At 48.6% G+C, this 26642-nt stretch overlaps 1 protein-coding gene across 15 annotated transcripts in view; it reads right to left on the bottom strand.

Moving 5' to 3' along the window:
• Nucleotides 1–26642, bottom strand: part of TRRAP (transformation/transcription domain associated protein) — a 126139-nt gene that overhangs the window by 79215 nt on the left and 20282 nt on the right. For 14 of the 15 annotated variants that reach the window (XR_002342234.1, XR_002342233.1, XM_021086097.1 and 11 more), the window contains 15 exons: nucleotides 26533–26589; nucleotides 23145–23270; nucleotides 21314–21391; nucleotides 21036–21124; nucleotides 20085–20181; nucleotides 15954–16092; nucleotides 13238–13316; nucleotides 10553–10787; nucleotides 9567–9927; nucleotides 9381–9478; nucleotides 8477–8671; nucleotides 7836–8027; nucleotides 5067–5232; nucleotides 3182–3438; nucleotides 1191–1391 (listed from right to left, as the gene is read on the bottom strand). Coding sequence is in view for 13 of the 15 variants with exons in the window: in XM_021086097.1 (XP_020941756.1) it covers nucleotides 1191–1391; nucleotides 3182–3438; nucleotides 5067–5232; nucleotides 7836–8027; nucleotides 8477–8671; nucleotides 9381–9478; nucleotides 9567–9927; nucleotides 10553–10787; nucleotides 13238–13316; nucleotides 15954–16092; nucleotides 20085–20181; nucleotides 21036–21124; nucleotides 21314–21391; nucleotides 23145–23270; nucleotides 26533–26589 (2370 nt within the window). In the remaining 2 variants the exon portion in view is untranslated. The remainder of the gene's footprint in view (nucleotides 1–1190; nucleotides 1392–3181; nucleotides 3439–5066; nucleotides 5233–7835; nucleotides 8028–8476; nucleotides 8672–9380; nucleotides 9479–9566; nucleotides 9928–10552; nucleotides 10788–13237; nucleotides 13317–15953; nucleotides 16093–20084; nucleotides 20182–21035; nucleotides 21125–21313; nucleotides 21392–23144; nucleotides 23271–26532; nucleotides 26590–26642) is intronic. The other variant, XM_021086099.1, reaches the window with a different exon arrangement.

Here is a 26642-nt window from a genome sequence, read left to right as displayed (position 1 = left end):
GAGGGCAACAGTGCTTTATGGGGCAGGGCTGGGGGTGGGGAGACGGGGGACTGAGAGACAACGACAGGAAAAGGCCCCCGCAGGACATGCGCCTATGTGTTCAGGAAAATCTAGTTACAAAAAATACGTCACAGCAACCACTACTGTGGGTCAGGAGAGGGCAGAGCCCAGGAATCCCAGCAGCGTCTGGCTCACTGAGCAGCTGAGGCCCTCAGATACAGGCACAGGGCCGCTCTAAAACCCTTTCTGGAAAGGCCCACCACTACTATACGAACGGCGAGACAAGGGTTTTGAAGAGGTGGTGACAAAAGCGGTAAGAGAGGCGAGCAGGCTGGTTTAACACCAAGGGGGAAGGTCGAAGGGGACCGTGCAGACTAATACACGCGGCCTGAAGCGGGTGACGCAGCACCGCAGAGTCAAAAAGGCGAAGGGGGACAGTTCCCAACACGGACCAAGCAGGAGCCGCGCGCTCTGCAACACGCTGGGGGCAGCTGTTGGATTCTCCACGCCGAGACAGCGATTCTAAAGGGAACACAGAGCTCAGAGAGCTGCCCGCAGTGGGCGACGGAGCCGAGTCTGGATGGAGAACGGAAGGAAAGCAGGTCCTCAGGCGGGATGGGGCTGAGGCAGGAATGGGATGAACTTGGGCTCTAAACGACACTTGAGTTCCCTTCGTGGCGCAGCGGAAACAATCCGACTAGGAACCATGAGGTTGCAGGTTCGATCCCTGGCCTTGCTCAGTGGGTTAAGGATCCAGTGTTGTCCTGAGCTGCGGTGCTCACAGGGGCACAGACGGGGCTCGGGTCCTGCGTTGCTGTGGCTCTGGCATAGGCTGGCGTCTGCAGTTCCAATTAGACCCCTAGCCTGGGAACCTCCGTATGTCATGGGTGCGGCCCTCAAAGGACAAAAGACAAAAAATAAATAAGTAAATAAATAAATAGCACCTGACCTAAAGCCCACTGGGCATCAAAGGAGACTAAGGACCCGGCTGTGCTGGGCAAGCTCTCTTGGTCCCTGGCGAGGAAACCCATCGCCACCCAAGCTGGGTCCCAATAAACCTTGTTCGTCTTGAGTTAGAAATTCTCGTCCCAAAAGTACATGCTCTAGTTCCACACTTTCACACAGAAACTCCCTGTCTTTAACTGAAACGGACAGCATCCTGAAGAAACTCCGAGACGCCCCACGCTTACCTTCTCCATTGGGAGCTGCAGAGAGGCTTTACAGTCAGAGAACTCCACTGTGATGCTGGGCCCTTGCACTTCAGTCACGACATAGTGCAGCTTCTGGGACTCCTTTAGCATCTTCCTGTTGCTGCCACCGAATTTACCAAGGACGCGGTAGGCCACGTGAGAAATGCTGTCAGCAGGGTTGCGTAACGTGCGCCACAAAGCCTGAAAACCACCGTGCACCATTCAACCCTTCTGAGGCAATGCAGGCACGGGGTTCCCAGGCAGAGCTCAGAAGTTACCCAAGGCTCCACAGCGGGAACTCCTCCTCCCACCTCCGCCCCCCGACCCCCCCACCGATCGTCCCCCGCCCCGAAACCAACAGTATCCATCTTGGGTATTCTTCCAGAGAAACCACGTGCCTTCACAGAAAACGCACATATTAAATACAAATGTATTAAATACAGATGCGCTTCCTGCCCCTGGAAGAGAAGTGGTAACTCTGTTGCACACAGCGCAGAGCCCAAAGGCAAGAACACGTAACCATACACCCTGCGCGCAGATACACAAGCGCAGATACACAAACCCATGGGCGAGCACAGAGCAAAACCCAATTTGCTGGGAAGGGCCCTGGCCCCGCTGGACGGCGCCGTCTCAGGTTTTCACTGCTCTTACCGGCTTTACACCCTCCACACACGACACAGACCTGACCGTCCACGTTTGAAGAGGGTGCGGAGGGAGGGTGGGTCACAGCGAGACCCGCGTTACAGGGAAAGTGAGTTCCTGTGCACCTGGTAACCAGTGAGGACCAGAGCAGAGCAGCACTCGCCTGCTCCAGAAAACTGTCCTCCCACATTTTTCACCTCATCCTGAAAATAACCACAGCTCACTATTTAAATCTGTTTTCTCACATCACCTTGCGTAACAACGCCAGGTACTAGCACCGTTAACATTAAGTATCAGAACTGTTCTTTAAAGCAAAATCCCAATTTCCCTTAGGCCCCTGTAGGTCCTCAGGGGCCTCCCCTCCGTGACTGCTGGGATGGAGTCGCAGACTCCGTACCCTCCACCTGGCCCACCCTAAGCTCCCCTGTCCTCAGGAGAGGGGACTAGGGCTCACCTCCCCGGGGGGGCAGCACCGGCCCGGCACACGCACAGGGCCGCCGCTGGCAGGCTTTGGCACTGAGCCACGTGCCCCGCAGGCAGGGTCACTGTCTCCCTAAAGCAAGAAGAACCTCGACCTCACCTCGCTAGAGCCGTCCGCCTCGCAGAACAGCAGGTGGCCCCAGAACCTCCCCGCCTCCTCTTCCCACACAGCGCTCCTCCAGGCTCGGCTGGTCCCACGGTCTGCCTTCCAGACCACCAGCACTGCTCTCCAGTCACCCAAGCCTCCGAATGACTGGCCTCGGACTTGCAGGGTCTGGCCCAACCCCTAGGCATCTTCCCTCTGGATGGAGCCCAGGATCTCAATTTCAAGACAGGCAGGCGCGTCCAGGTGGCAACCTCTGTTTACCGTCCGTCCAGGGGCCAAATACTCTGTGCTAAAGGGGCAGATAAGGAAGTAACAGGCAGCCCAGACCTGCAACAATCGCCGACCACATTACAGATCAGAAACTTCAGCAAAACATGGAGAGAAAAGCTGATAGCGGACACTGAGCTCTAACAACCAGAACATGTAAAATGGTTTGTAAAACCGCCTCGTTTCTCATCTGCTGTTTCCCTTGGGGCGGCCGGACGGCTCTGCTTCCCGTACGAATCTGCATCTCCTTACTGGGAAACTCAAGATCTCTCTGGGGTCGAGAGAGGACCCCCTGCAAGCAGCACGCCATCACACACCATCAACTTCACGAGAACGTGACACTGCTCCAGTCACTTGAGATTTGCAGTGTCACAGGCCAGAAGACTCACCAGGCCGGCAGAAAGCCACTCCGGCTCGTCCCTCCTGAAACTGCAGCCTACAAGCCTCAGTAAAAGCTCGTCACTCCAGCCCCTGGCGCCCTCCGCCGCAGACTTACCTGCATGAGCTCGGCGCGCACGGGCTGGATGTGGTCATAGAGGAAATCGGGCTGCAGGTTGTCCACACACAACTCCAGCGTCCTCAGGCCTTGGCTGACCAACGTCTGAGAGCCGTTGAGAGCCGACACCAAGGGGTCCATCAACATGGGCAGATAGGGCAGGAGCGAGCTCAGCCGCACGGGCACCGTGAGACACAGCTCCACGAAGAGGTCCTTCATGTGCTGCTTGTGCAGGCCGCTCTGCAGCATGTTCAGCCCTGCACACAGGTTTGGGGCCGTCAGAGGAAGGTCCGCCCTAGACACATGCCAAAGCTAACGGGGCAGAGCAACCGGCCCGCTTTTTAAAACAGACGTCTCCCGGAAGGAGGGAGACCTTCGAGCCCTCGTCGTTACTGGGGCAGCTCAAGGGACTCTGACTGCACCTCTCTGCCTCCTGCTTCCACAGTGACCACAGCAGCCCGCGTGTACTCGAGGGCGATCTCGTTACAGCCACTGCGATCAGATGACTCTTAAGGACGTTAACATTATCATGTTATGTATCACACAATGACATTATATATGATATTACAACATACATGTGTGGGCAAATCACGTGCCTCTATCACGAAGCCCAATCTCGAGTCAGACTCCAACGGGATGTGTTTATCTCAAGTTTGAGGTTGACCACCTGACATGTCTTACCAGGCTTCCAGTAAACCACAGTTGATGGCTATGCTCCCAAACGAACACTGTGTTAGGAAACCCACGTTTGGTTTTCATAAACAGAGAGGGACCTGTCCTCCCTAACCAAGTATGTACTGACCCCCTAAGACAGGTCAGATGGGGGCCTGCCCAAGAACCCTGGAGACCACCTGTAAAGAGAAAACCAAGTAACAGCAGCCCCAAAACAAGGTGCGTCCCAGGTGCCGAAGGCTGAAGAGGGGGCTAGCAGGGAAGGCACCAGAGAGCAGCTGCACGGGATTCAGAAGCAGAGGAACAGGTGGAGGAGGGCGGCGAGGCTCAGGTCCCCAGAGAGCACCCCCTGGAACACAGCCCGGCCGGGAGGAGGACGGCTGCGAAGAGTGCAGGAGGGGGAATCAGACTGATCGGAGCAGAGGGCGCAGGCTGGGCAAGACTGGAGACAGGGTCCCCTGCAGACGAGAGCCAATGGGCCACGGGGGACTCAGGGACCTGTTACAGCCAACACATCCCAGCCAACACATCCCAGCTGCCTCCTAGGTATATACTACACTGAAAGTGGCTTCTCTTTAAAGAATTCATAAAGAAAATACTGCAGAAGATTTAACCCCTTGCCAAGAGCTCACCCTTCTTAGCCTAAAAAAATTCCTAGGATTGTGTTTCTCATCAGTTCACACCTGTAACCCTTCACTGGACTCAAGACCCCCTTCAGCTGTACACCTTGAAAGCATTTCTACTTACACAGGAATACCAGAATCTTACTGATGCAAGTTAGCAACTAAAGATGATAAACATATTTTTAAGTATTTTACACAAAGCTTACATCAGCTTGATAACTTGCTTTTTCCCTTCCCGTTCTCATTCTTTCAATCGAGGATCCCTGATCATCCTAAACCACTAGAAACACTTCTTCGATGTTCTCACCAAATGCCACAAAAACTCAGCTAAGTTCTAACTGGGATAAACTAAAACCTTCCAACTCCCACTCAACTCTGAGAGGGGAGAAGAATCCACCCCTTTCGAGATGCACTGCCTTTACGGAGAGTGGGGCTCAGACAGACAGACAGACAGACACACACACACACACACACGTACATCCCGCCACCATGACCTTCGCCGGGTGCGGAGGACGACCCCCAAACACCAAGAGCAGCCAGGCCCAGGCGCGTGCACAAGACTAAAGGGCAACCAAAATCACTGCCCTGACCTTGCAGGAGGTTTGGCAGGAGAGGCAAAAATTCCTGATACAGGAGATCGTGGCTACCTCCCCCGATGGAGCGGAACAGGGCTCGGAGCAGCAGGAAATAGTTGTAGGGTTCTTTGGCAGTCTGGGCGAGCTCCATTGAACTGTTCACGATCTTGTGCAGATGAGGCTGCAGGACGGAGAAAAGGCAGGTTAACAGGTTTGCAATGAGGAGGTTTCGCTGTAAGAACATAGGAATGGAAGGTAATAACTTTCCAATCTTCACTTGACTTAAATTAATTCCCTTGAAATACTCGTTGGTTTCTAGCAGTTTGGCTGTGAAAGAAGCATCTAATAGGTTCTCCCCTGCTCCATGGGCACGCGATGCTACGAAGCCTCTGCAGCAGGAATGGAGGGCACATGAGCTCTGTGGTTCTTGGGAACAGGCACCCCTTTCGAACAGACCAAAGAGCCCAACAGACGAAAGACACCTGCTTCCTAACCCTCCAAATGCAAAAGGCAACCTAAAGAAACGCAAATATCACCACCAATCAAATACTGCACAAGCAAAGTTTGGAAGTGCCTCAAAAGGCATTTGAGAGAATGATAGAGTATGTTCATACGAGTGCTTCTTTAATAAAAAAAAAGCACTTTATTAGCTTATAGTAACTTTAATCAACATTTTGAGAGAGATTAGTTTTTTATCTTAGACTTCAAGTCCTAGTTTTGATGCACGAGAGGTTACGTCTGACATGAGTTTGTCTTGCAGGTGTATATAAAGGGAACTGTGAATGATAAACTGTCTGCATAATCACTGATAGTTACTAATCTCTTACTGTACACGAGTAGTTCTTTTACAGATAAGTCAACTATCTGTATTCGTATCCAGACTAAACATTCTATGAAATTGTTCAGTATCTTTCCTGAACAATATTCCAATATCCTACCAAGAGGTTTGTCTAATCTATTGGATTTTACTGTTTTTTGGTAGTGCCTAGTCTACACAACTATCCCTAATGTTGGCAAAAACTGAATTATTTGAAGATACTGATTTATGAGGAGCAAGACTACAATTAAGTATTTTTTATCTTTTAAAAAATTGCATATTTCCCTTTTATAGTAACACACAAGTGATGTTAAGATTGTTAACCAGGAATTCCCGTAATGGCTCAGTGGTTAACGAACCCGATTAGTATCCATGAAGACAGGGGTTCAATCCCTGACCTTGCTCAGTGGGTCAAGGATCCAGTGTTGTCTTGAGCTGTGGTGTAGGTCGAAGATGCGGCTCGGATACAGCGTTGCTGTGGCTGTAGCACAGCACAGCAGCTGCAGCTCTGATTTGACCCCCTAGCCTGGGAATCTCCAAATGCTGAGGGTGTGGCCCTAAAAAGCAAAAACAAAAACAAGACACACTGCTACTCGGAAAACATGGTCCTACATCAAGATATCAGCTACCCGAAAAGTATTAAAATGTTTGCTGTTACCCAAGCTAAATCTTCCTACCTACAGATTTTCTTATAGATATTCTAATTTCCGTTACTTGGGACAGATGCAACTGTCTAGCTTGGGAAAGACTGAACTTAGGAGTTCCCGTCGCGGCTCAGTGGTTAACGAACTCCACTAGTATCCATAAGGACCCGAGTTCGATCCCTGGCCTTGCTCAGTGGGTTAAGGATCTGGCGTTGCCATGAGCTGTGGTGTAGGTCACAGACATGGCTCGCATCCTGCGTTGTTGTGGCTGTGGCGTGAGCCAGCAGCTGCAGCTCCAATTTGACTCCTAGCTTGGGAACCTCCCTATCCTGAGGGTGCGGCCCTAAAAAAAATAAATAAGTAAAAAGATTGTTAACTGAAAAAAATGGGGAGGAAATCGTCACAAATTACTGATTCTTTCTATCACCATACACATATTTACGTCAGGAAAAAAGGGACTGGGCAACACTGCTCTTCAGACACACCCGACAATAATACGCAAACGTCTATAGAAATTAAACTATTCTGCCCCGAGCGGAAGGGAATTTCTTATTTCTATTTATTTTTTTCCTTTTTACGACCGCAACTGCAGCATATGGGAGATCCCAGGCTAGAGGTCAAATCTGAGCTGCAGCTGCCAGCCTACACCACGGCCACAGGGTCCGAGCCACCCAAACCCACATCCTCGTGGATATCATGTCAGGTTCTTAACCCACTGAGCGGCAAAAGGAACTCGAGAATTGTTCTAAGGCTTTTGTGCCACCGTCTGCTGCCTTTAGTGGGTGACGTAATCATGCACAGGTTTCCGCCGCTTGCTAGAACCAAGTAACTGAGGAGATAAAATCATACCACAGGATTAGGCAACTACACAAGCGCATTAGCAGACACACTCCTCCTAGGTGTGCCCTTTTTTTTTTGGCCACGCCCACAGCGTGTGGAAGTTCCCGGGCCAGGGACTGAACCCACGCCACAGCGGTGACCCAAGCCGCTACAGTGAACGGCAACATGCTCCTACCTTACTTGTGGGGGCCGCACAACAGAATCAGTGGTGGTAAGACTAATGACCGCCCCCTGCATGTCGCAAGACTTCCGAAGTGTTCATTACAGACCAGCAGACAAGCAAGTTAAGCTCTGCTTTAGAAATACATGAAATGTTTTTCACACTTGGCCCAAGTTTGCTGTAAATATTTATTAATTCAATATTTCAGTACTTACAAATATATCAAAAGAACCCATCCAGTTTCTGTTCAAAATGAAACGAATTAAAAAGCAACAACAACAGACCCAAACCCACAGCATGGCACGGATCTTCCAAGAGTTTACCTTTAGCATCTGCTCGTTTTCAGCTGCAAAGAGGGAGACGGAGCCAAAGACCAACTTGAACAGCTTGAGGTACAGGTTGGAGAGCTCCACGTTGGAGCCCATTTCCGGCAGGCGGTCTAGGAGATACTCCACCAGAATCGTAGCAAACAGAGCAGAGGTAGTAGGATTTGCCAAGAAGGAATTGGCAACAATCTGTCCAAACAAGAATGGCCTATGATGAAAGTAATCCTTCCCGCAAAGTGGCTTTAAGAAAAAGTAACGTGTACTTCCCACGATGACAAAAATCAAATCTGTATCAGCCACCCCAAGAAATTAATCATCCCACAAAGGAAAAAAGTGAAAGTGAGACAGATTCCCTGAGCACCAAGTGGAACGTAAACCGCTCATTTCCTCCTCTCCATCAGGCACCAGGAACCTACATCTAACACAGACCTAGTTTCCACCATGAAAGCAGTGGCACAAAGCATCTTGAGCTTTTGAAAAAAGTCTTTCTTTACTACGCCTCATACTTCTCTAAATTTTGCTCCACAAGCACGACCCTTAGGCATCTTACTTAGAAAATAAAAGGAATACCAACTATTCCACACACACACAAGTTTAAAACGAATGCGGTAAGAATGCAAAAAAAAGGAGTTTCACACCTGAAGTGCGTAGTTTTTCGAGATTCTTTCCACCATGTAAGGGACTGTAGTTTGGAAAATTTCCTTAAATGTCAAGGGGTTCATCATGGTGAAGACGCCGGCAAAGTGCTCCAGCACCTCCTTCTCTTCCTTCATTCGAACAGTCTGGCAGTTTGCGACGCGAATGTAGGTCTGCCCATTTCCTGCGATCTGGACCTGGCCAGGGGGGAACACGCCAGGGACCTGCCTGTATTCCTCAACGCTGCCGAACGCGCATCCAGCACGTCCTCAGATCAGCTGTCCATCTTGAATTAGCTAACAAACGTCCCCTGCCCCCACTTACATTCTCTATTCTCACTGTAATTTTACAAAACTAAAAACAAGGGAGTTCCCGTTTTGGCTCAGTGGTTAGCACATCCCACTAGGAACCATGAGGTTGCGGGTTTAATCCCCGGCCCTGCCCAGTGGGTTAAGGATCCGGCGTTGCCGTGCGCTGTGGTGTAGGTGGCAGATGCAGCTCAGATCCTGGGTTGCTGTGGCTGTGGTGTCGGCCGGCAGCTACAGCTCCAATTGGACCCCTAACCTGGGAACCTCCATATGCCACGGGTGCGGCCCTAAAAGGACAAAAGACAAAAAAAAGAAAACCAACCTCTGCTAGGTGTTCAAAACAGTAAACAATTTGGTAAAATCACATCTTGTTTCTGTTGCACTCCCTCTATACCACCTTCCCTCAAAACACACTGAGACTTGTTTAGAATTCTCACAATACAACCCTATGCTACAAACAAGAGCACACCTGGGTGTATAAACCCTGCAGACCATCCCAAGAGCAGGCGACCCTTCAAGACCCCGCCCGTCATGAGCACCGCTAATTCCAAGAGGTGGTTTCCACACGAAGAAGCCTGGTGTGAGGACACTGCCTTACCTGATAAATATCTAAAGCCTGCATTGCATATTTCACAAGTTTTATGTAAATCTGAGTCTCTTTGGGCTGCAGCTGCTTATTAGGAATGAACTGAGCTTCTGGAAAAGAGACAGCACAGTAAGTTAACTGCAACCAAACCCACTCCACGAAAAGCATGACTGGGCTAGGCACCGCAAGAGGGATTACCACCGGGCGCTTTACACGACGTGATGCCCCACGTGATTGTCTTGACGCCGCAGACCAAGGTCTTGACCAAGCTCCGGCAGTCTGTGACCTGGAAGGTCTGCTTGTCCTCCTTATCCTTCTCGCCTTGCTTCTCGAAGGGAGGCACGGGCGCTGGGGTCACCGGGGGGGCGGGGGTGGGGGGCGGGGGCGGGGCGGGGGCGGGAACCGGGGCGGGGGAAGGGGCGGGGCCCGGAGCCGCAGGGGCCGCGGGGACCCCGGGCAGCGCTGCTTCCACGGCTCCCAGTTCCGACTGAGGCTTGCACTTCTTAAAAATGGCAGAGAGCTGGTACCGTGCAATGGTGTGGAATTTGAGAACAAAAACCTGTCGGGAAGAGAGAGAGAGGAGAGGGAGGGCAGACAAAAAAATCATTCCTCTTCAACAGGCCAACAGGCCTTTCAGAAGACAGGAAGGCCACCTCTCCGACACCACTCAAGCTCAGTCTGCTTTTGCGCAGGACCACCGTCTCCGTCTCACCGGCCCAGGGTCAGCTCAGGAGGGCTGGTGACTGGCCTGGCCGCCAGGTCTGTCTGAGACCTGGGGCCACGCCGCGATCCACACCTCAGCAGACTGCCCGCGGGAATTACACTCCACCCCTGACCCAGGCACCCACTGGGCGTCTCTCCAGAGATGTGTACAGGTCACTCTGCACTTTGCTACGCCATGTCCCAGAAAACAGCTCTTGGTGATTACCCCCCAACTTGCTAAGGTCTCCCCGCCTCTCACAGACAGACACTGTGACCATCCCTGACTCCAAGACGAGCAGACCAGCGCAGAGCAGTAAGTGACTCGCCAAAGGAGCCTTGGCTAAGAGATGGGAGGGTTGGGATTGGAACCCGGGTGGGTCTAAGCTCCTGAGATCGAGCCTGGTGATCGCACAGTCCCGGCGCTGCCAGGAAAGCCCTCTAGCGGGTTAGCAGTGTCGGGGGTGAGGGCGCAGGGGCGCTACCTCCAGCATCCGCATCAGCACGTCTCTCCCGTTGCCGCTCTCCTGCTCGCTCTTGGAGCGGATGCAGTCCACCAGGTTCAGCAGGAGCTTGCAGGACATGGTCTGGATGCTGCTGGGCAGGGACTCATCGTCGATGTTCTTAGCAAAGAGCTGGACGGCGAGGGAGAGGTCGCTGAGGGGCAGGTGCTGACGGACGTGGTGCACGAGGTCCGCCAGCGTGCTGTAGGCGAGGGGCCTGCGGGGAGAGACCGTCTCAGCGTTGCCGTGGGCCTGTCTGCAGCCGCCATCTCCGCCACTGCCGGCCGCAGGAACACCGCCAGTGGGACGGTTCCTTTAGAGCACATTTTTTTGTTGTTTTTTGTTTTTGTTTTTTAGGGCTGTAACCGAGGCACATGGAGATTCCCAGGCTAGAGGTCCAATTGGAACTGTAGCCGCCGGCCGACACCACAGCCACAGCAACGCAGGATCCGAGCCCCGTCTTCGACCTACACCACAGCTCAAAGCAACACCAGATCCTCAACCCACTGAGCAAGGCCAGGGATTGAACCTGTCCTCATGGATACTAGTTGGATTCGTTTCTGCTGCGCCACAACGGGAACTCCCTGGAGCACATTTTATATGGTCCCAGGTTCCCCTATTACTTCCTCCCAGATACACGAATAAAAGGCTCAAGTGTAGGAGTTCCTGTCGTGACTCAGTGGTTAACGAATCCGACTAGGAACCATGAGGTTGCAGGTTCTATCCCTGGCCTTGCTCAGTGGGTTAAGGATCCGGCGTTGCCGTGAGCTGTGGTGTAGGTCACAGATGTGGCTCGGATCCTGCGTTGTTGTGGCTCTGGTGTAGGCCGGCAGCCACAGCTCCGATTCAACCCCTAGCCTGGGAAACTCCAGATGCCGCGGGAGCGGCCCAAGAAATGGCAAAAGTCAAAAAAAAAAAAAAAAGGCTCAAGTCTAGTCTTGGTTGCTTCATGTCATGTTTACATACTGGCCCATCTAGTCACCCTGAGCAGAAAGGACCACCAGCTTGAGCATGCACTGAGTGGGTGCTAGTGCTCAAAGGTCAGAATTCCCGTCGTGGCTCAGGGGTTAACGAATCCGACTGGGAACCATGAGAATGCGGGTTCGATTCCTGGCCTTGCTCAATGGGTTAAGGATCTGGCATTGCCATGAGCTGTCGTGTAGGTCGCAGACATGGCTTGATTCCTACGTTGCTGAGGCTATGGTATAGGCCAGCGGCTACAGCTCCAATTAGACCCCTAGCCTGGGAAGCTCCATATGCCGTGGGTGTGGCCCTAGAAAAGACAGAAAGAAAAAAAAGAAACTATTGCTCAAAGATCAACAGTCTGTGGTATCAACTAATACCTTATATGCTGTATACTGTATACTTTATAGAGCTGCAGCAACACTGCTGGGCCATCCAGCACCTCTACTCACTATACATCCGGACAGCTGCCACGCGCCAGACACTGGGCTGGGCACCAGGGCTGCCACGGTGCCCCTGTGTCCAGGAAGCTCACTGACAGAAGGGAAACACACAAGTCAAGAAGTCAACTGCGCAAGGTTCACGTGCTATGGAAGAGGTGAAAACAGCGCAGGGAGAAAGACTAGTGCAGGCACTGCTCTCAGGGGGCCAGAGAAGGCCCTCTGAGTGACACTGACTCTGAAACCTCAGGGACAAAAAGGGACCAGAGGTGAAAAGCCAGGGAAATTTCCAGGCGGGAGGAAACAGGAAGGTCAAGGCCTGAGTGGCAACTGCACAGAGCAGCCAAGGCCCTCGTGGTGGCAGCAGGTTGGGTGGGGAGAGCAGGGCCAGACCCCATGGGGCTCCTGCAACGTGGTCAAGAGTCTGGGTTTTGTCTGAGGGCGAAAGAATCAGAGGGAGTTCCCTTGTGGCAGAGCCGGTTGAGGACCTGACACTGCCAGGGCAGTGGGTTGCTGCTGTTGCACGGGTTTGATCCCTGGGAGGGGAACTTGCACATGCCACTGCCATGGCCAAAAAAAAAAAAAAAAATTCATCAGAGGGCTTTTCAGCCTAACATCCACTTAGACAGGCTCAACCTCAAGTTATGAAGAATATCTTAATATTTTACAACAGTATTTTATACAGAAAACACAGTGAACAGTCTATATACTGTGTCCAGGATATTCTGCATATTTTTCAGAAGATCTGTCATATTTATTAGAACCAAAAAATTACAGTTGATTCATTTTACATTATAAAGGATGATTAAAAATCAATCATCTCCTTTAGAAATAATAAATATGATTAAAACTGTATTTCATAAAAAGTTTAAGAAATAAAGCCTAGAAGGAAAGAGAACAAAATATTAACCATGTTACTTGATCTCCCTGTGTGGGAACAAAAGGTTTTTCTCTCCTTTTCTTCCTAGGTGGTTGGTCATCAAATACTCTTCTTTTTTTTAATAAAAAGATGCATTTACTACACAGGTAGCAAAAATACTAATGCTAGTTGGATAGCTCTACCTACAATTTAAATCAAGATGACTACTCTGATTAAGCTGAGGCACAGAAAGCAACCTAAGGTGTTTCTACAGCTATAATTTTAAGTACGACGGGAGAGGAGAGGCCCAACAGCCCATGCGTGCTCAAATGCTTTCACAACAAGCGCCAGGATCCGCTGGCCCCTGCATGTAACAGACAAGATATCACAGGTTTACTGTCATACCTGAGAGTCTCTCGAGCAGTATATCCTGAGCCAATGAGTATGGATTCATCAAACAGCTTGTCCATGCAAGGAATGAACTCTGGAACACAAATACCCAGGGCAGGTATCACCAACCACACCAAGTATGCAGTAAGCCATGTAACAGTACCTTCAGCAGGGCCGGTGTGCATCAACCAGCAACCCAGATTTGGGACAAGGTGGGAGGAGAGGCACATGCACTGTTTTCTTTTCATTTATGTATTTTTTTTTAGGGTCATCCCTGCGGCATGTGGAAGTTCCCAGGCTAGGGGTCGAATAGGAGCTGCAGCTGCCAGCCTACCCCACAGCCACAGCAACGCGGGATCCGAGCCGCATCTGCGATCTATGCCACAGCTCACAGCCAAGGCCGGGTCCTTAAACCACTGAAGGAGGCTAGGGATCGAACCCAAATCTTCACGGATACGAGTCAGATTCGTTTCTGCTGCACCACAATGGGAACTCCCACATGTGCTATTTTAGTCGAAGATGCTGGCTTTGCTGGGCCACACCAGCCACATGCTGTCAGAGATGTGGCTGGGATCACATTCAGTGTTGGAAAGTAAGAGAAGAAACCGTGAGCCTCGAGCTCCTGGCAGGGAACCCCCCCCCCAAGTGCTTCATGGGAGGTGCCTTCCAACACCCCTAAAAGCTGGCGCCATCCCCCCAAGGGGCAAGTATGCCCTAAGCGCCTCTTTATCCATCACATTACTCCTGAAGTCGGCATTCTCAAGGACGTTGCGGCTAGTCATCATGAAGAAAGAAGACTACTCTCCCTGGAAATTACACAGGTCTGGGCGGGCTATTTTCCTGCTCTCGCAGACACCGGTCCCAGCTCTCTGGATGAGGCTGACTAGAACTCATGGGGGCTCCTCCATCCCTCTAACCCCACAGGCAGACCCATCATCAAACGTCCTCCCTGGTCTCCTGCAGCCTGAGAACCTGAGGGGGGGACCAACCGGTCTCTACTCAGGGACAGCGGACGGTTCTGAGGACGCACACACAGGGCGACAACAGTACAGCAAATGCACATTCTTTGCCAGCAGATAGCTACTGAGGCCAAAGCTTTAAAGCCATACACACTCTGGAGAGATGCGGGCACAGCCGGGGTACCTCCCACAGCCAGGCGGCCGGGAGCAGCCCCTCCGGGGTCAGGGGTGGGGACGTGCCCAGGCTGCCCACGGTGAGGCGGCCAAGAGGAAGGAGGCAGAGATGCAAAGGAGGGCCAGCCAGGTGAGGAGCGAAGCATGCAAAGAGAGGGTCAGAACTTGAGGTGCAAGGTGCCAGCTTCTAGATCGCCTTCGTGACCCAGACTCACTCTAGGGAAACGGGTACATCTGTTACCCAGTCAGGTTCTTCCCAACCAGTGCTCTGCTCAGCACTAGCACAATGGGCTACCATTTGCTATCATTTCAGATGCCAAAAAAGTAAGCCTAAGAGAACCTGCGCTTTTGTGTTCACTTAAATGTTTTTCACTAACATTTGGTAGATGTGTAAATTTTAACAACACACACATTTTTCTGTATTTTATAACAATACGGATAACATTTAACTTGATTCTTTAAATGTTTCTTTCACTAAAAAGTTTTTGAGATGTCATGATGTTACCTAAGTCAAGAAAATATTTGTGGGCTTCAAAATAAAGTATCCTATTAAAAAAAAAAGCAGGAGTTCCTGTCGTGGCGCGTGGTTAACGAATCCGACTAGGAACCATGGGGTTGCAGGTTCGGTCCCTGCCCTTGCTCAGTGGGTTGGCGATCCAACGTTGCTGTGAGCTGTGGTGTAGGTTGCAGACGCAGCTCGGATCCCGAGTTGCTGTGGCTCTGGCGTAGGCCGGTGGCTGCAGCTCCGATTAGACCCCTAGCCTGGGAATCTCCATATGCCGCGGGAGCAGCCCAAGAAATAGCCAAAAAAACCAAACAAACAAACAAACAAACAAAAGACAAAAAAACAAAAAGAAAAAAAAAAAAAAACAGCAGCAATTCATCCTCTAAAAGCTGAATTCAACAAGTCTAACGTGATCAAGCCTTAGAGAGTAGCATCCTGGAAACCTGCTCATCTTTGGGGGGTTAACAAGACTGAAACCAAGCTATACGGCCTCAAAAGAGGGCCTGGAAGTATGGGAAGGATCAGAAGTTACTTGATAAAAATGAGAAAGGTTTTCAATCTCTCTGTACTTCATCAAGCCGAAACCTGATACACGGCTCCCCAGGGCACCCCCAAAATCATTATTATCATCATCAAATGGCAGGAACACCAAAAGTCAACCTCAGAATGGTACTCGAGACACAAGTCACTTCAGGAAAGAGATTTTAAAACCTTCTACTTCAAGTGCTTCCATTGTTTTCACAGCACGGAGAGAGAAAACACTGTTTTCTTCTCATCTTTTAAGGATTGCTGGTTGTAAGGCAGAAGGGAAATGGCTATTTGCAATGTCAAAAGGCCTGCAGTCAGAAGGCGGACGAGGACCAAGAGGGGCTCAGACTGAACTGTGCTGAGGAGTTGATGACATTAATTGGGAAACCGCCCAGAAGATAAAGGGAGAACCCTGGGGGCAGACAAAAACCAGTGGGAGACAGAGAGAGAGGAGAGGAGCAGGTGAGGAGGGAGGGAGACGGACAGAGGCGGCGGGGAGGGAAAGGCAGATCAAGGGGAAAAATACGCCCGAGGCCCTGTGCAAAGGCAAGGAAGGCAGCCGTACGGTTTCGCAGCTCGGTGGTGAGGATGTGCTTGGCGGCGATGAGAAGCTCCTTTCGCAGGTGCGCGGTTTCTGCCGGGCAATTTGAAAGCAGCTGTAACATTCCTTTCACCATCTGCTGAGAGTATTTCGTCACCAACTCCTGAAAAAGTAAGGGGAGAACAACACTGTTACAATGACGAGCAGGTATTAAGAAAAATCCAAATTGCAGTATAAACTTTTAGAAAACTCAGTGAAACTAAGCTTGGCTCAGAGGGCCCTCATCAAGCAACAGGCCTAACTGGACAAGGAGTGTCATCGTCTTCAGTGTGTGTGCCCACTGCTGTCCCAGGACAAGGGGCAGTGGCACAGAGTCGTTTCTTTCGCGTACAGGGTCATGGACGCCTTCTTTGCACTTTTCTGTGTCTTCCCAAAGTTCCACAACCAACATGTATTATCTCCCTGTGAAAGGGAGGGTCACACTGAAGTTGAAAACGAAACTCTTCACTGAGTCACCCATCAGTGAAAGTTACCAATGACACCAAAGTCACCTTTAAAGTAAAACAATTTTTTAATTTTTTTGGTCTTTTTGCCTTTTCTTGGGCCACTCCCACGGCATACGGAGGTTCCCAGGCTAGGGGTCGAATCAGAGCTGTAACCACCAGCCTACACCACAGCCACAGCCACGCCAGATCCGAGCCGTGTCTGCGACCTACACCACAGCTCACGGCAACGCCAGATCCTCAACCCACTGAGCAAGCGAAGGCATCAAACCCGCAACCTCATGGTCTGATTCGTTAACCACTGTGCCACCACAGGAACTCCTGAAAAACTTTTAATGATTTTTATTTTTCCCACTATAGCTGGTTTACCTGTCAGTTTTCTACTGCCCAGGAGTGGAACTGCTGGCAACTTTATGTTTAGTTTTCTGAGGATCCTCCATACTGTTTTCATGTCACAGTGGCTGCGACGATTTACATGCCCACCAACAGTTGTGAGAGGGTTCCCTTTTCTCCACACCTTCTCCAGCAAATTATTGTTTATAGACTTTTTTTTTTTCAGGGCTGCACCTGCAGCATATGGAGGTTCCCAAGCCAGGGGGTCGAATCAGAGCTGCAGCTGCTGGTCACAGCCACCGCAATGTGGGATCTGAGCTGCATCTGCGACCTACACCACAGCTCACAGCAACGCCAGATCCTTAACCCACCAAGCGAGGCCAGGTATTGAATCCACATCCTCATGGATGCCAGTCAGGTTCGTTTCCACTGAGTCACAACAGGAACTCCCCTATTTGCAGACTTCTTAATGATGGCCACTCTGACCGGTTTGAGGTAGAACTTCATTGCAATTTTGAGTTGCATTTCTCTAATAAATAGTGACGATGAGCATCTCTGCATGTGCCTATTAGCTACCTGTATGTCATCTTTGGAGAAATTTCTCTAATAAATAGTGACGATGAGCATCTCTGCATGTGCCTATTAGCTACCTGTATGTCATCTTTGGAGAAATTTCTCTAATAAATAGTGACGATGAGCATCTCTGCATGTGCCTATTAGCTACCTGTATGTCATCTTTGGAGAAATTTCTCTAATAAATAGTGACGATGAGCATCTCTGCATGTGCCTATTAGCTACCACTATGTCATCTTTGGAGAAATATCTGTTTAGGTTTTCTTCTCATTTTTCAACCAGGTTATTACTTTGTTATTGAATTGTAGGAGCTATTTGTATATTTTGGAGATTAAGCCCTCGTCAGCTGCATCATTTGCAAATATTTCCTCTCGGTCTGTAGGCTGCCTTTTCATTGTTTGTGGTTTCCTTCTAAGTCAACTTTAATCAACTTGGAATAAGCTCCAGTCACAAATGCCTTGAGATTTTTCAGGAGTTACTCATGTTAACTCAAGCTGACAAAAATATCCAGGCTTTTTAAAACAAATTCTGCACTTTCTTAGTGTAAGTTATCATTATCAAGATAAACATATTAAAAAGCGAGAGGGGAGAAGGCTACAAATGCTTTCAAAGGTAGTTTAGCATTAAAAAAATTTGGCATATATACTTTGCTATTGAACAGATCAGGAATTCCATTAGCTAATCACTTCTCTACAAGAGTTTTACTCGAAAAATTGTATGACTGACAAGAAATAAGGCATCAGTTTTTTCCTTCAGGCTCTTATAAGTAAGGAGAGGTCACAGCCCCAAATGGTAAAAACAGAAACAAAAAGAGAACTAACTACTCTTTAGACTCCTCAAAAAGCCTCCAAAATGCCTTAAATCACAGTTTTATTTGATAGTGTTTTTTTTTTTTTTTTTTTTTTTTTTTTTGTCTTTTTGCTATTTCTTGGGCCGCTCCCGCGGCATGTGGAGGTTCCCAGGCTAGGGGTCGAATCGGAGCCATGGCCACCGGCCTACACCAGAGGCACAGCAACGCAGGATCCGAGCCGCGTCTGCAACCTACACCACAGCTCACAGCAACGCCGGATCATTAACCCACTGAGCAAGGGCAGGGCCCGAACCCGCAACCTCATGGTTCCTAGTCGGATTCGTTAACCACTGCGCCACGACGGGAACTCCTGATAGTGTTTTTTAACCGCCACACCTTCGGCATATGGAAGTTCCTAGACCGGGGATCGAATACGTGTCTCTGCAGCAACCCCAAGCCACTGCAGTTGGATTCTTTTTTCTCTCTTTTTGTTTTTGTTTTTTGTTTTTTTTTGGTCTTTTTAGGGCTGTACTCGTGGTATATGGAGGCTCCCAGGCTAGGGGTCGAATCAGAGCTGCAGCTGCTGGCCTACACCATACCACAGCAATGCCATATCCAAGCCACATCTTTGACCTACACCAGAGCTCACGGCAACAACCAGATCCTTAACCTACTGAGCAAGGCCAGGGATCAAACCTGCATCCTTATGGATACTAGTCAGATTCGTTTCCACTGAGCCACTGAGACAGTTCTCACAGGAACTCCTACAGCTGGATTCTTAATCCACTGTGCCACAATGGAAACTCCTGATAATATTTTTAGAAGTTCCAATCTCTCCCACATAATTTGCTTTGACAGCTTTCAACAATGGCAAAAGTCATAAGCCAAATACATCAATACAAACATCTATGTGCAAATATTTACTGTGGCTTTACTAAGCCAAAAATGAAACTGGCAGATCGATAAAGACGGACAGGACATTACAGTGGTTGCCGAGATCGGGGAAGAATGAAGCAACTGCTCGTTGGTACCGGTTTCTTTCTTTCTGGGGTGAAGAAGTTGTTCTGAAACTGAAGAGTGATGACGGCTGTACAAATCTACGAATACGCTAAAAAGCACTAACTGTACCTGTAAAGGCTGATTTTATGGTATGTGAGTTACATCTTGACAAAACTGCCTTAGAAAAAGCTGGAAATGATCCCAAAGTCCAGCCTCTGGAGAATGGGCAACATGCCGTGATGACATCCACCCACACAGAACAATACCACCCCCGTGAGCCCCAAGTTCACCCTGCAGCATCAGTGCCACTGCGACTGCATCTGGAGACGGAATCTTCAGGAGGTAATTCGGGTCGAATGAGACCACAAGGGTGGGGCCCTCCTCCAGGAGGACAGTGGCCTCAACAAAGCGCAGGATCTCACTCTCCCCTCCCCACCACGGGAGGCCAGGGCAAGGAGGAGGCCACCTGCAGCCCAGCAGGGAAGGCCTCGCCCGAAACCAAACCCTGCTGGAACCCTGATCTTGGCCTTTCTAGGCTCCAGGGCTGTGTGAGAAAATAAATCGTTGCTGTTTACACCTAGTCTATGGTATTTTGTTACGGCAGCCTGAGCAGACCAAGACAACCAACCAGTGCAAAGTTAACGAGTCACTGAGCAGACAAGAATGCATCTCGGCGTTACTGCTCAAAGGCGGCAGACTCCCAGGGCTACACTGTCTACCTTGTGATTCATCTACACGACGCTCTGGAACAGCCAAAACCACGGGGACAGAAAATGAACCCGCGTTTGCCTGGGATTCGAAGGGGCAGGAGGAAGCGGGCTAGAAACGCATAAAAGGCATTTTGTGGATGATGGACACGTCTGCCAGTTGACAGAACTGTACCTACAAACCAAGGTGAAGTTTACCGCAGGGAGGTTATACCTCGGTAAACCCGACATAAAACAAAAGTCAACTTACCTGGTAAATCCTGATGATATACGCTAAAAATGACAATGTTTTAATCTGAGCAGCAATGAAATCAGCATACAGCTCCTTGTTGTAAAGCTTATGTTGCCTGAATGAGAAGTGAATAAAATTAAGTGTTAGCTTTCAACTCCTTAGATGACACTAATATTAATTAAACGCCTGTGATAATCACTAAGCCCAAAAGCTTAATTTCTACACAGCAGCAACAGTAAACCATCTCAGAACTTTTACGCAGCTTTGAGTAACATAAAGGCCTTAAAGGCACAAAGCAGACAGTGCGCCAAGCAGTTGGGCAGCAGCCGCAACCTGAATCTCTACAGCCAACGTGACCAGACCTGCTCCCCAGAGGACAGTGGGAGGACCCGATCTGACCAGTGGAGGAGCCGTGCTGCAGGCACAGCGGCTGCTGGGGCTGATGTGCCCTCGGATCCTGCCCCCAAGTGACTTGGAGCCAGAGAGGCTGCAAGTCAGGACGGGGAGTGATCAAGGCCGAAGGAGGAATGCTGCCAAGTTGGAGCCTCTCCGCCTTGGAGAGGGGCTTTAAAGGATAAAAACAAGCTTGGCCTGGCTCAGTGATTAAGGTGAGGGGTGAGGCGAAATAAAGGGGGTTAAGAGCCTTCGAGCCCTCACGCTGAGAGACACGGCAAGAACGATGCGGAAGGGGAGCAGGCCGGGAGGACCCGAAAGCTTAACCGAGTACGGCCATGCCCGACGGCAGCTCTCAACGTACAGGACACCAGAGACTGAGACAGGCCATCTTTTCACAGGAAGAAACCAAACCACTACCACTATCTTCACTGAAACACGAGTTCAGAGAGAGCGCCGAAAACACACCCAAGTTCAACCAAAATTTGCTCACTCGGTCTTCCTGTCTTACGACGACGACAGAAAGTAGCTTTGACTGGGCTTAAAGAGCTTCGGCAGTCGGCCATGAAATCTCACCTGGCTTGAGCAGACACCTGAATTGCAATGGTGTTCATGATCAAGGGTACAAATTCAGCAACAACACTGTGGATATTCACCTTGTAGAGCTAAAAGCAAACACAGCAGATTTTTAGGCCTTCACACTCTGTTCGCAGCAAAACAATCTGGCACACTGAAGAAAGGCAGACGGTTAGCGCGTGTGTGTCACACACACATCTACTTGCCACCGAACATTAGATGTACGCTTTGTCATCCAATAAGCCCCAACCCGAACCACCACTAAGCAATGGGAGTACCTGATACATTAACACAACAATAATGGGCAGTTCTGCCAACACTTTCAAAGACAGAGATCCTCTCGGGATGATGGAGTGCTGTAAGACAGAAACAGAGAGGCCAGCGGTCAGCGCGCGGCGCGTCAGCGGCCCCAGGCAGCATCCTGCCGCAAAGCGTCACCCATCGAAATAGAGGGAAGGGAAAACACGAGCGGGGGCAAGGAAGCACCAAATGATTCTGAAAACCAAGGACACAGAACTATCAGCTATCACTTAGTGCAAAGGGATTTTATAATTTACAGTGTAATCACCGGTAGCAAAAACCTGAGGAAAACCTGTCAAAACTTAGTGATCCAAATCACTGGAGAAATTTAAAAAGTCTTAAATCTATTATTTTACTTGCTTAAAAGAACAACAGCAACAAGTACACGTTTACCTAGTTTTACCCAAAGGTATCTATGAACAGGAAAAATGCTTACAATAATAAACATTAGAAAAAAATTAACAGTCTTAATACATAAAAACTCAAACAGGAGTTCCCATCGTGGCGCAGTGGAAACGAATCCGACCAGGAACCACGAGGTTGCAAGTTCGATCTCTGGCCTCGCTCGCTCAGTGGGTTAAGGATCTGGCATTGCCATGAGCTGTGGTGTAGGCCGGCAGCTGTAGCTCCAACTAGATCCCTAGCCTGGGAACCTCCATAAGCCGCGGGTGTGGCCCTAAAAAGACAAAAAACAAAAACAACAAAAAAAAACTCAAAACAGGTAAAGAATATGTCACACTCAAAATACAAATCAATGGGCAATGGACAAGAACAGACAAGCAAAAAAAGAAACACACAGACTGATCAACTGAAAAGGTTTTTTTTATTGTCTGTTTCTTATGGCTGCACCTGCAGCATGTGAAGTTCCCAGGCTAGGGGTAGAACTGGAGCTGCAGCTGCGGACCTACACCACAGCCACGCCATGCCAGATCCTAGCTGCATCTGCAACCTATACCACAGCTCGAGTCAGATCCTTAACCCGCTGAGCAAGGCTAGAGATCAAACCCAAATCCTCATGGATAGTGGTTGGGTTCTTAACCTGCTGAATCACAAGGGGAACTCCATGCAAACAAGTTTCTAATTCAGCAAGAGCAAAGGAGTGAAAGCCTCATTCAAAACGTCGTCTCCTGTCTGTCCCAGAAAACTGAAACATGCTGCAAACCATTTCAGTAAAACAAATACATGATAATCTCGATTCAATCATAAAATACCATCACAGCAAATGCTCAATGCGTGTTCCCTACGTGGCAGATCCTACAAATGTAACACACTAGCTGCGGAAAATACCAGCGTTATCATCACAAAACCCCGAGACTGATTTTTTCAGGTGAGAGGGAAAAGAAGGTCAGAACAAAGATTCATGAACTTCCTTCCCTACATTCAGAAAACCAAGTGGCGGAGCTTCACACCATCCAGAACTTGTGTCCCCAGAGCCCCGCCGTCAGGCCACGAACCACACATCTGTAAGCTGTCGAGAGGGACTTGACCAAGGCCCAGGCTAAGGACGGAATGGAGCCCTGGAGCCGGGTCAGCTGCTCTTTCCAGTTCTGGATTCCACCATGATTTTATCTTTCTATCTTTGCACCGGCAGTGAGTGACAGTTCACTGCACAGCACAGGCCTGCAGAGTTGCAGCAGAAGCAGTGACACTCTCTCAGGCACACACACTTGTCTGCTTATTTTGAAGGCTTCCACGTGTTTACGAAAAAAGCGAAAAGCTTCAGGGGTCTGAGGAGCCACTCCCGCATCCTCCCTCCAGCAGGAGGGGGCGCTGTGGAGTAAAGCAAAGCCACGCAACCGAAAGGCTTACGGTTCTGGTCTCGCTGTCCTCGCGTTCGGGGTTGACCTTCACCGCGATCGTTGTGATCATTCCGACCACTTCTGGGGGGGGGACGGTGTTCTCGGGGATCACCTGCGGGTTCTCGAAGTAGCGGTTCTACACGGAAAGAACAGAAGTCATCTTTCCTGACGCCAAATGCCAGGCCCCTTCATGAGACACGCCTGACACGTGGTGGAAGACAGTGCCCGTTCTGCCCATCTGTTCTGCACCAGGCCCAGGACCTGCTGCTTTTTTTTTTCCTGGACCATGACGGTAACAGAACTGACTCTCCACCTCCTGCACAGGCAACCAACGCGCCCAGAATATTCTCTGCTGCCTTTTCCTGACTGCTGAGATGAACTGTACGTCATGTCTCATTACCACCTCAGGGCGGGGGAGGACGTACCCCGTCTCTCTGGTGACACGAGACTAGGAGCTGGTCCCTGCGGAATGAACTTGCTCAACAGTCTCCTAAATAGAAATCAAATACGGAGCAGAAACAAAGCACAGAAGCCAGGACTTTAAAAGGCCAGGCCCTTACTGTCATCCTTGTTCGCACTGGCATGTGGGCTCCGGGTTAAAAGAGACAGCTTCTTATGAAAAGCAGCTCTAAGACTGGTCAAAACGGTAGCTGACACAACGATAAATTGATAACTCAGGAGAAAAATTAAACTTTATACACTATTAACAAATTAAAACCATGTTTTTTGTTTGTTTGTTTGTTTGTTTTTTCATGTTTAGCTTAAAAAAGTCTTCCAAGGAGAAATTCTGGAAGGTCAATTTTACCATGTATTATTTTTTAATTTTTAGCTTAAAAAAGTCTTCCAAGGAGAAATTCTGACACATAAACAGACTTACACACAATGATTTTTTTACCGAAGCATTATTTGTGCCCATAATGAAAAGAAAACGGGGAAAGCCAGCAACAGGGAGATGGTTACGGGACATGTCTATCACAGAAAATTACTGGTTACTAAGAGTATGACCACCAGAAAGAGTCCTAGAGGGTCTTCCCAACACTAACAGCGATTCCTTCCAAAAAATGTGAACCGGGGGGGAGGGGTCTCTCCTCATCCACTCCACACACTTTTATAGGGGTGGCACTACTTGGAATAATATAGGAATGCTTCAATATAGAAACATTTTAATGATACAGAAAAAGGATGAAAATACTCATCATTCCCCCAAAGGCTTCAAGATTGAGACACAACCATCTTTACAAAGCACAAAGTAGAACTGTAAACATCACTGTCAATGGCTGCTTACAAGTGAGAGAATAATTATGATTTATTTTCATTTTTTTGTTGCTGTTGCAAAATTTCTACAATAAGAATGAAATGTTTTTTGGATTGGAAGAGTCAATATTATCAAGATGACTATACTACCCAAGGCAATCTACAGATTCAATGCAATCCCTATCAGCTTACCAAGGACATTTTTCACAGAACTTGCACTAAAATATTTTAAAGTTTGTTTGGAAGCACAAAAGACCCAGAATAGCCAAAGACATCCTGAAAAAGAAAAATGGAGCTGGAGGAATCAGGCTCCCAGACTTCACAAAGCTACAGTCCTCAAAACCATATGGCACTGGCACAAAGACAGAAAGACAGATCAGTGGAACAGGATAGAAAGTCCAGAATTCAACCCACACACCTACAGCCAACTAATCTATGACAAAGGAGGCAAGGACATACAATGGAGAAAAGATAGCCTGTTCAATAAGTGGTGCTGGGAAAACTGGACAGCCACATGGAAAAGAATGAAATTAGAACACTCCCTAACACCATACACAAAAATCAACTTGAAACAGATTGAAGACCTAGATATAAGACCAGACACCATAAAACTCTTAGAGGAAAACATAGGCCAAACACTCCCTGACAAAACGACAGCAACATCTTCTCAGATCCACCTCTTAGAGTAATGACAGTAAAAACAAAAATAAACAAATGGGACCTAATCAAACTTCAAAGTTTCTGCACAGCAAAGGAACCCTAAACGAAACAAAAAGACAACCCACAGAATGGGAGAAAATCTTTGCAAATGAATCGACTGACAAGGGACTAATCTCCAAAATTTATAAACACTTCCTACTGCTCAATACCAAAAAAACAAACAACCCCATCCAAAAATGGACAGAAGATCTAAACAGACGATTCCCAAAGACATACGGAGAGCCAAAAAACACATGAAAAGATGCTCAACATCACTCATTATTAGAGAAATGCAAATCAAAACCACTCTGAGGTACCACCTTACACCAGCCAGAATGGCCATTGTCCAAAAGTCTATAAACAGTAAGTGCTGGAGAGGGTGTGGAGAAAAAGGAACCCTAGTACACTCTTGATGGGATTGTAAATTGATGCAACCACTGTGGAAAGCAGCATGGAAATTCCTCAGGAAACTAAACATAGAACTCCCATTTGATCCAGCAATCCCACTCCTGGGCATTTATTCAGAGAAAACCATGACTCACAAAGACACATGTACTCCGATGTTCATTGCAGCACTATTTTCAAGAGCCAAGACATGGAAACGACCTAAATGTCCATTGACAGAGGAGTGGATTAAGAAGATGTGGTACATATACATACAATGGAATATGACTCAGCCATTAAAAGGAATGAAATACCAGCATTTTTAGCAACATGGATGGACCTAGAAATTACCATGCTAAGTGCAGTCCGTCAGACAATGAGATACCAACATCAAATTCTATCACTGACATGTGGAATCTGAGAAAAGGACATAATGAACTTCTTTGCAGAGCAGATACTGACTCACAGACTTTGAAAAATTTACAGTCCCCAAAGGAGACAGGCCGCAGGGTGGGGAGATGCGCTGGGGGTGTGGGATGGAAATACTATAAAACTGGATTGTGATGATCATTGTACAACTATAAATGTAATAAATTCTTTGAGTAATTAAAAAAAAGAATGAATTGTTTTTATGTCAAAAATACAGTAGTTAGGAGTTCCTGCTGTGGCTCAGCAGTCGTGAATTCAACTAGTGTTCATGAGGAGGAAGGTTTGATCCCTGGCCCAAATCAGTGCGCTCAGGTGCCGTGAACTGGGGTGTAAGTCAAAGACGTGGCTGTGGTGTAGGCCCGCAGCTGCAGCTCCGATTCAACCCCTAGCCTGGGAACTTCCATAAGCCATATGTGCAGCCCTAAAAACAAAGAAAAAAAAAAAAGATACAGTAGTTAAACAGTGAAACCAAAAGAACTCATTTTTAAGTGGCTAATTTATCAACTTAGATTTTGACCATCACTAAATATTCCCGGTTGTAAAATTAGCAAGCCTCCAATCAATCCTTCTATCTTTCAGAATGAGGAAATAATAAATAAATATAAATTCAAATAATATTAAAAACAGCTTACCACGACTTTTGGAAGCTCCTTGTAAATCTGTTTCACAAAATCCAAAAAATGGTGAATCTAAAGAAAATAGACAGTACAAGGAAAAATTTATAAACAGAAAATGCTTACAA

This window comes from Sus scrofa, chromosome 3 (genome assembly GCF_000003025.6).
Source record: "Sus scrofa isolate TJ Tabasco breed Duroc chromosome 3, Sscrofa11.1, whole genome shotgun sequence".
Lineage (NCBI taxonomy): Eukaryota > Metazoa > Chordata > Mammalia > Artiodactyla > Suidae > Sus > Sus scrofa.
Note: the sequence above shows the minus strand (reverse complement) of the source record. Positions and strands in the feature narration are given on the sequence as shown.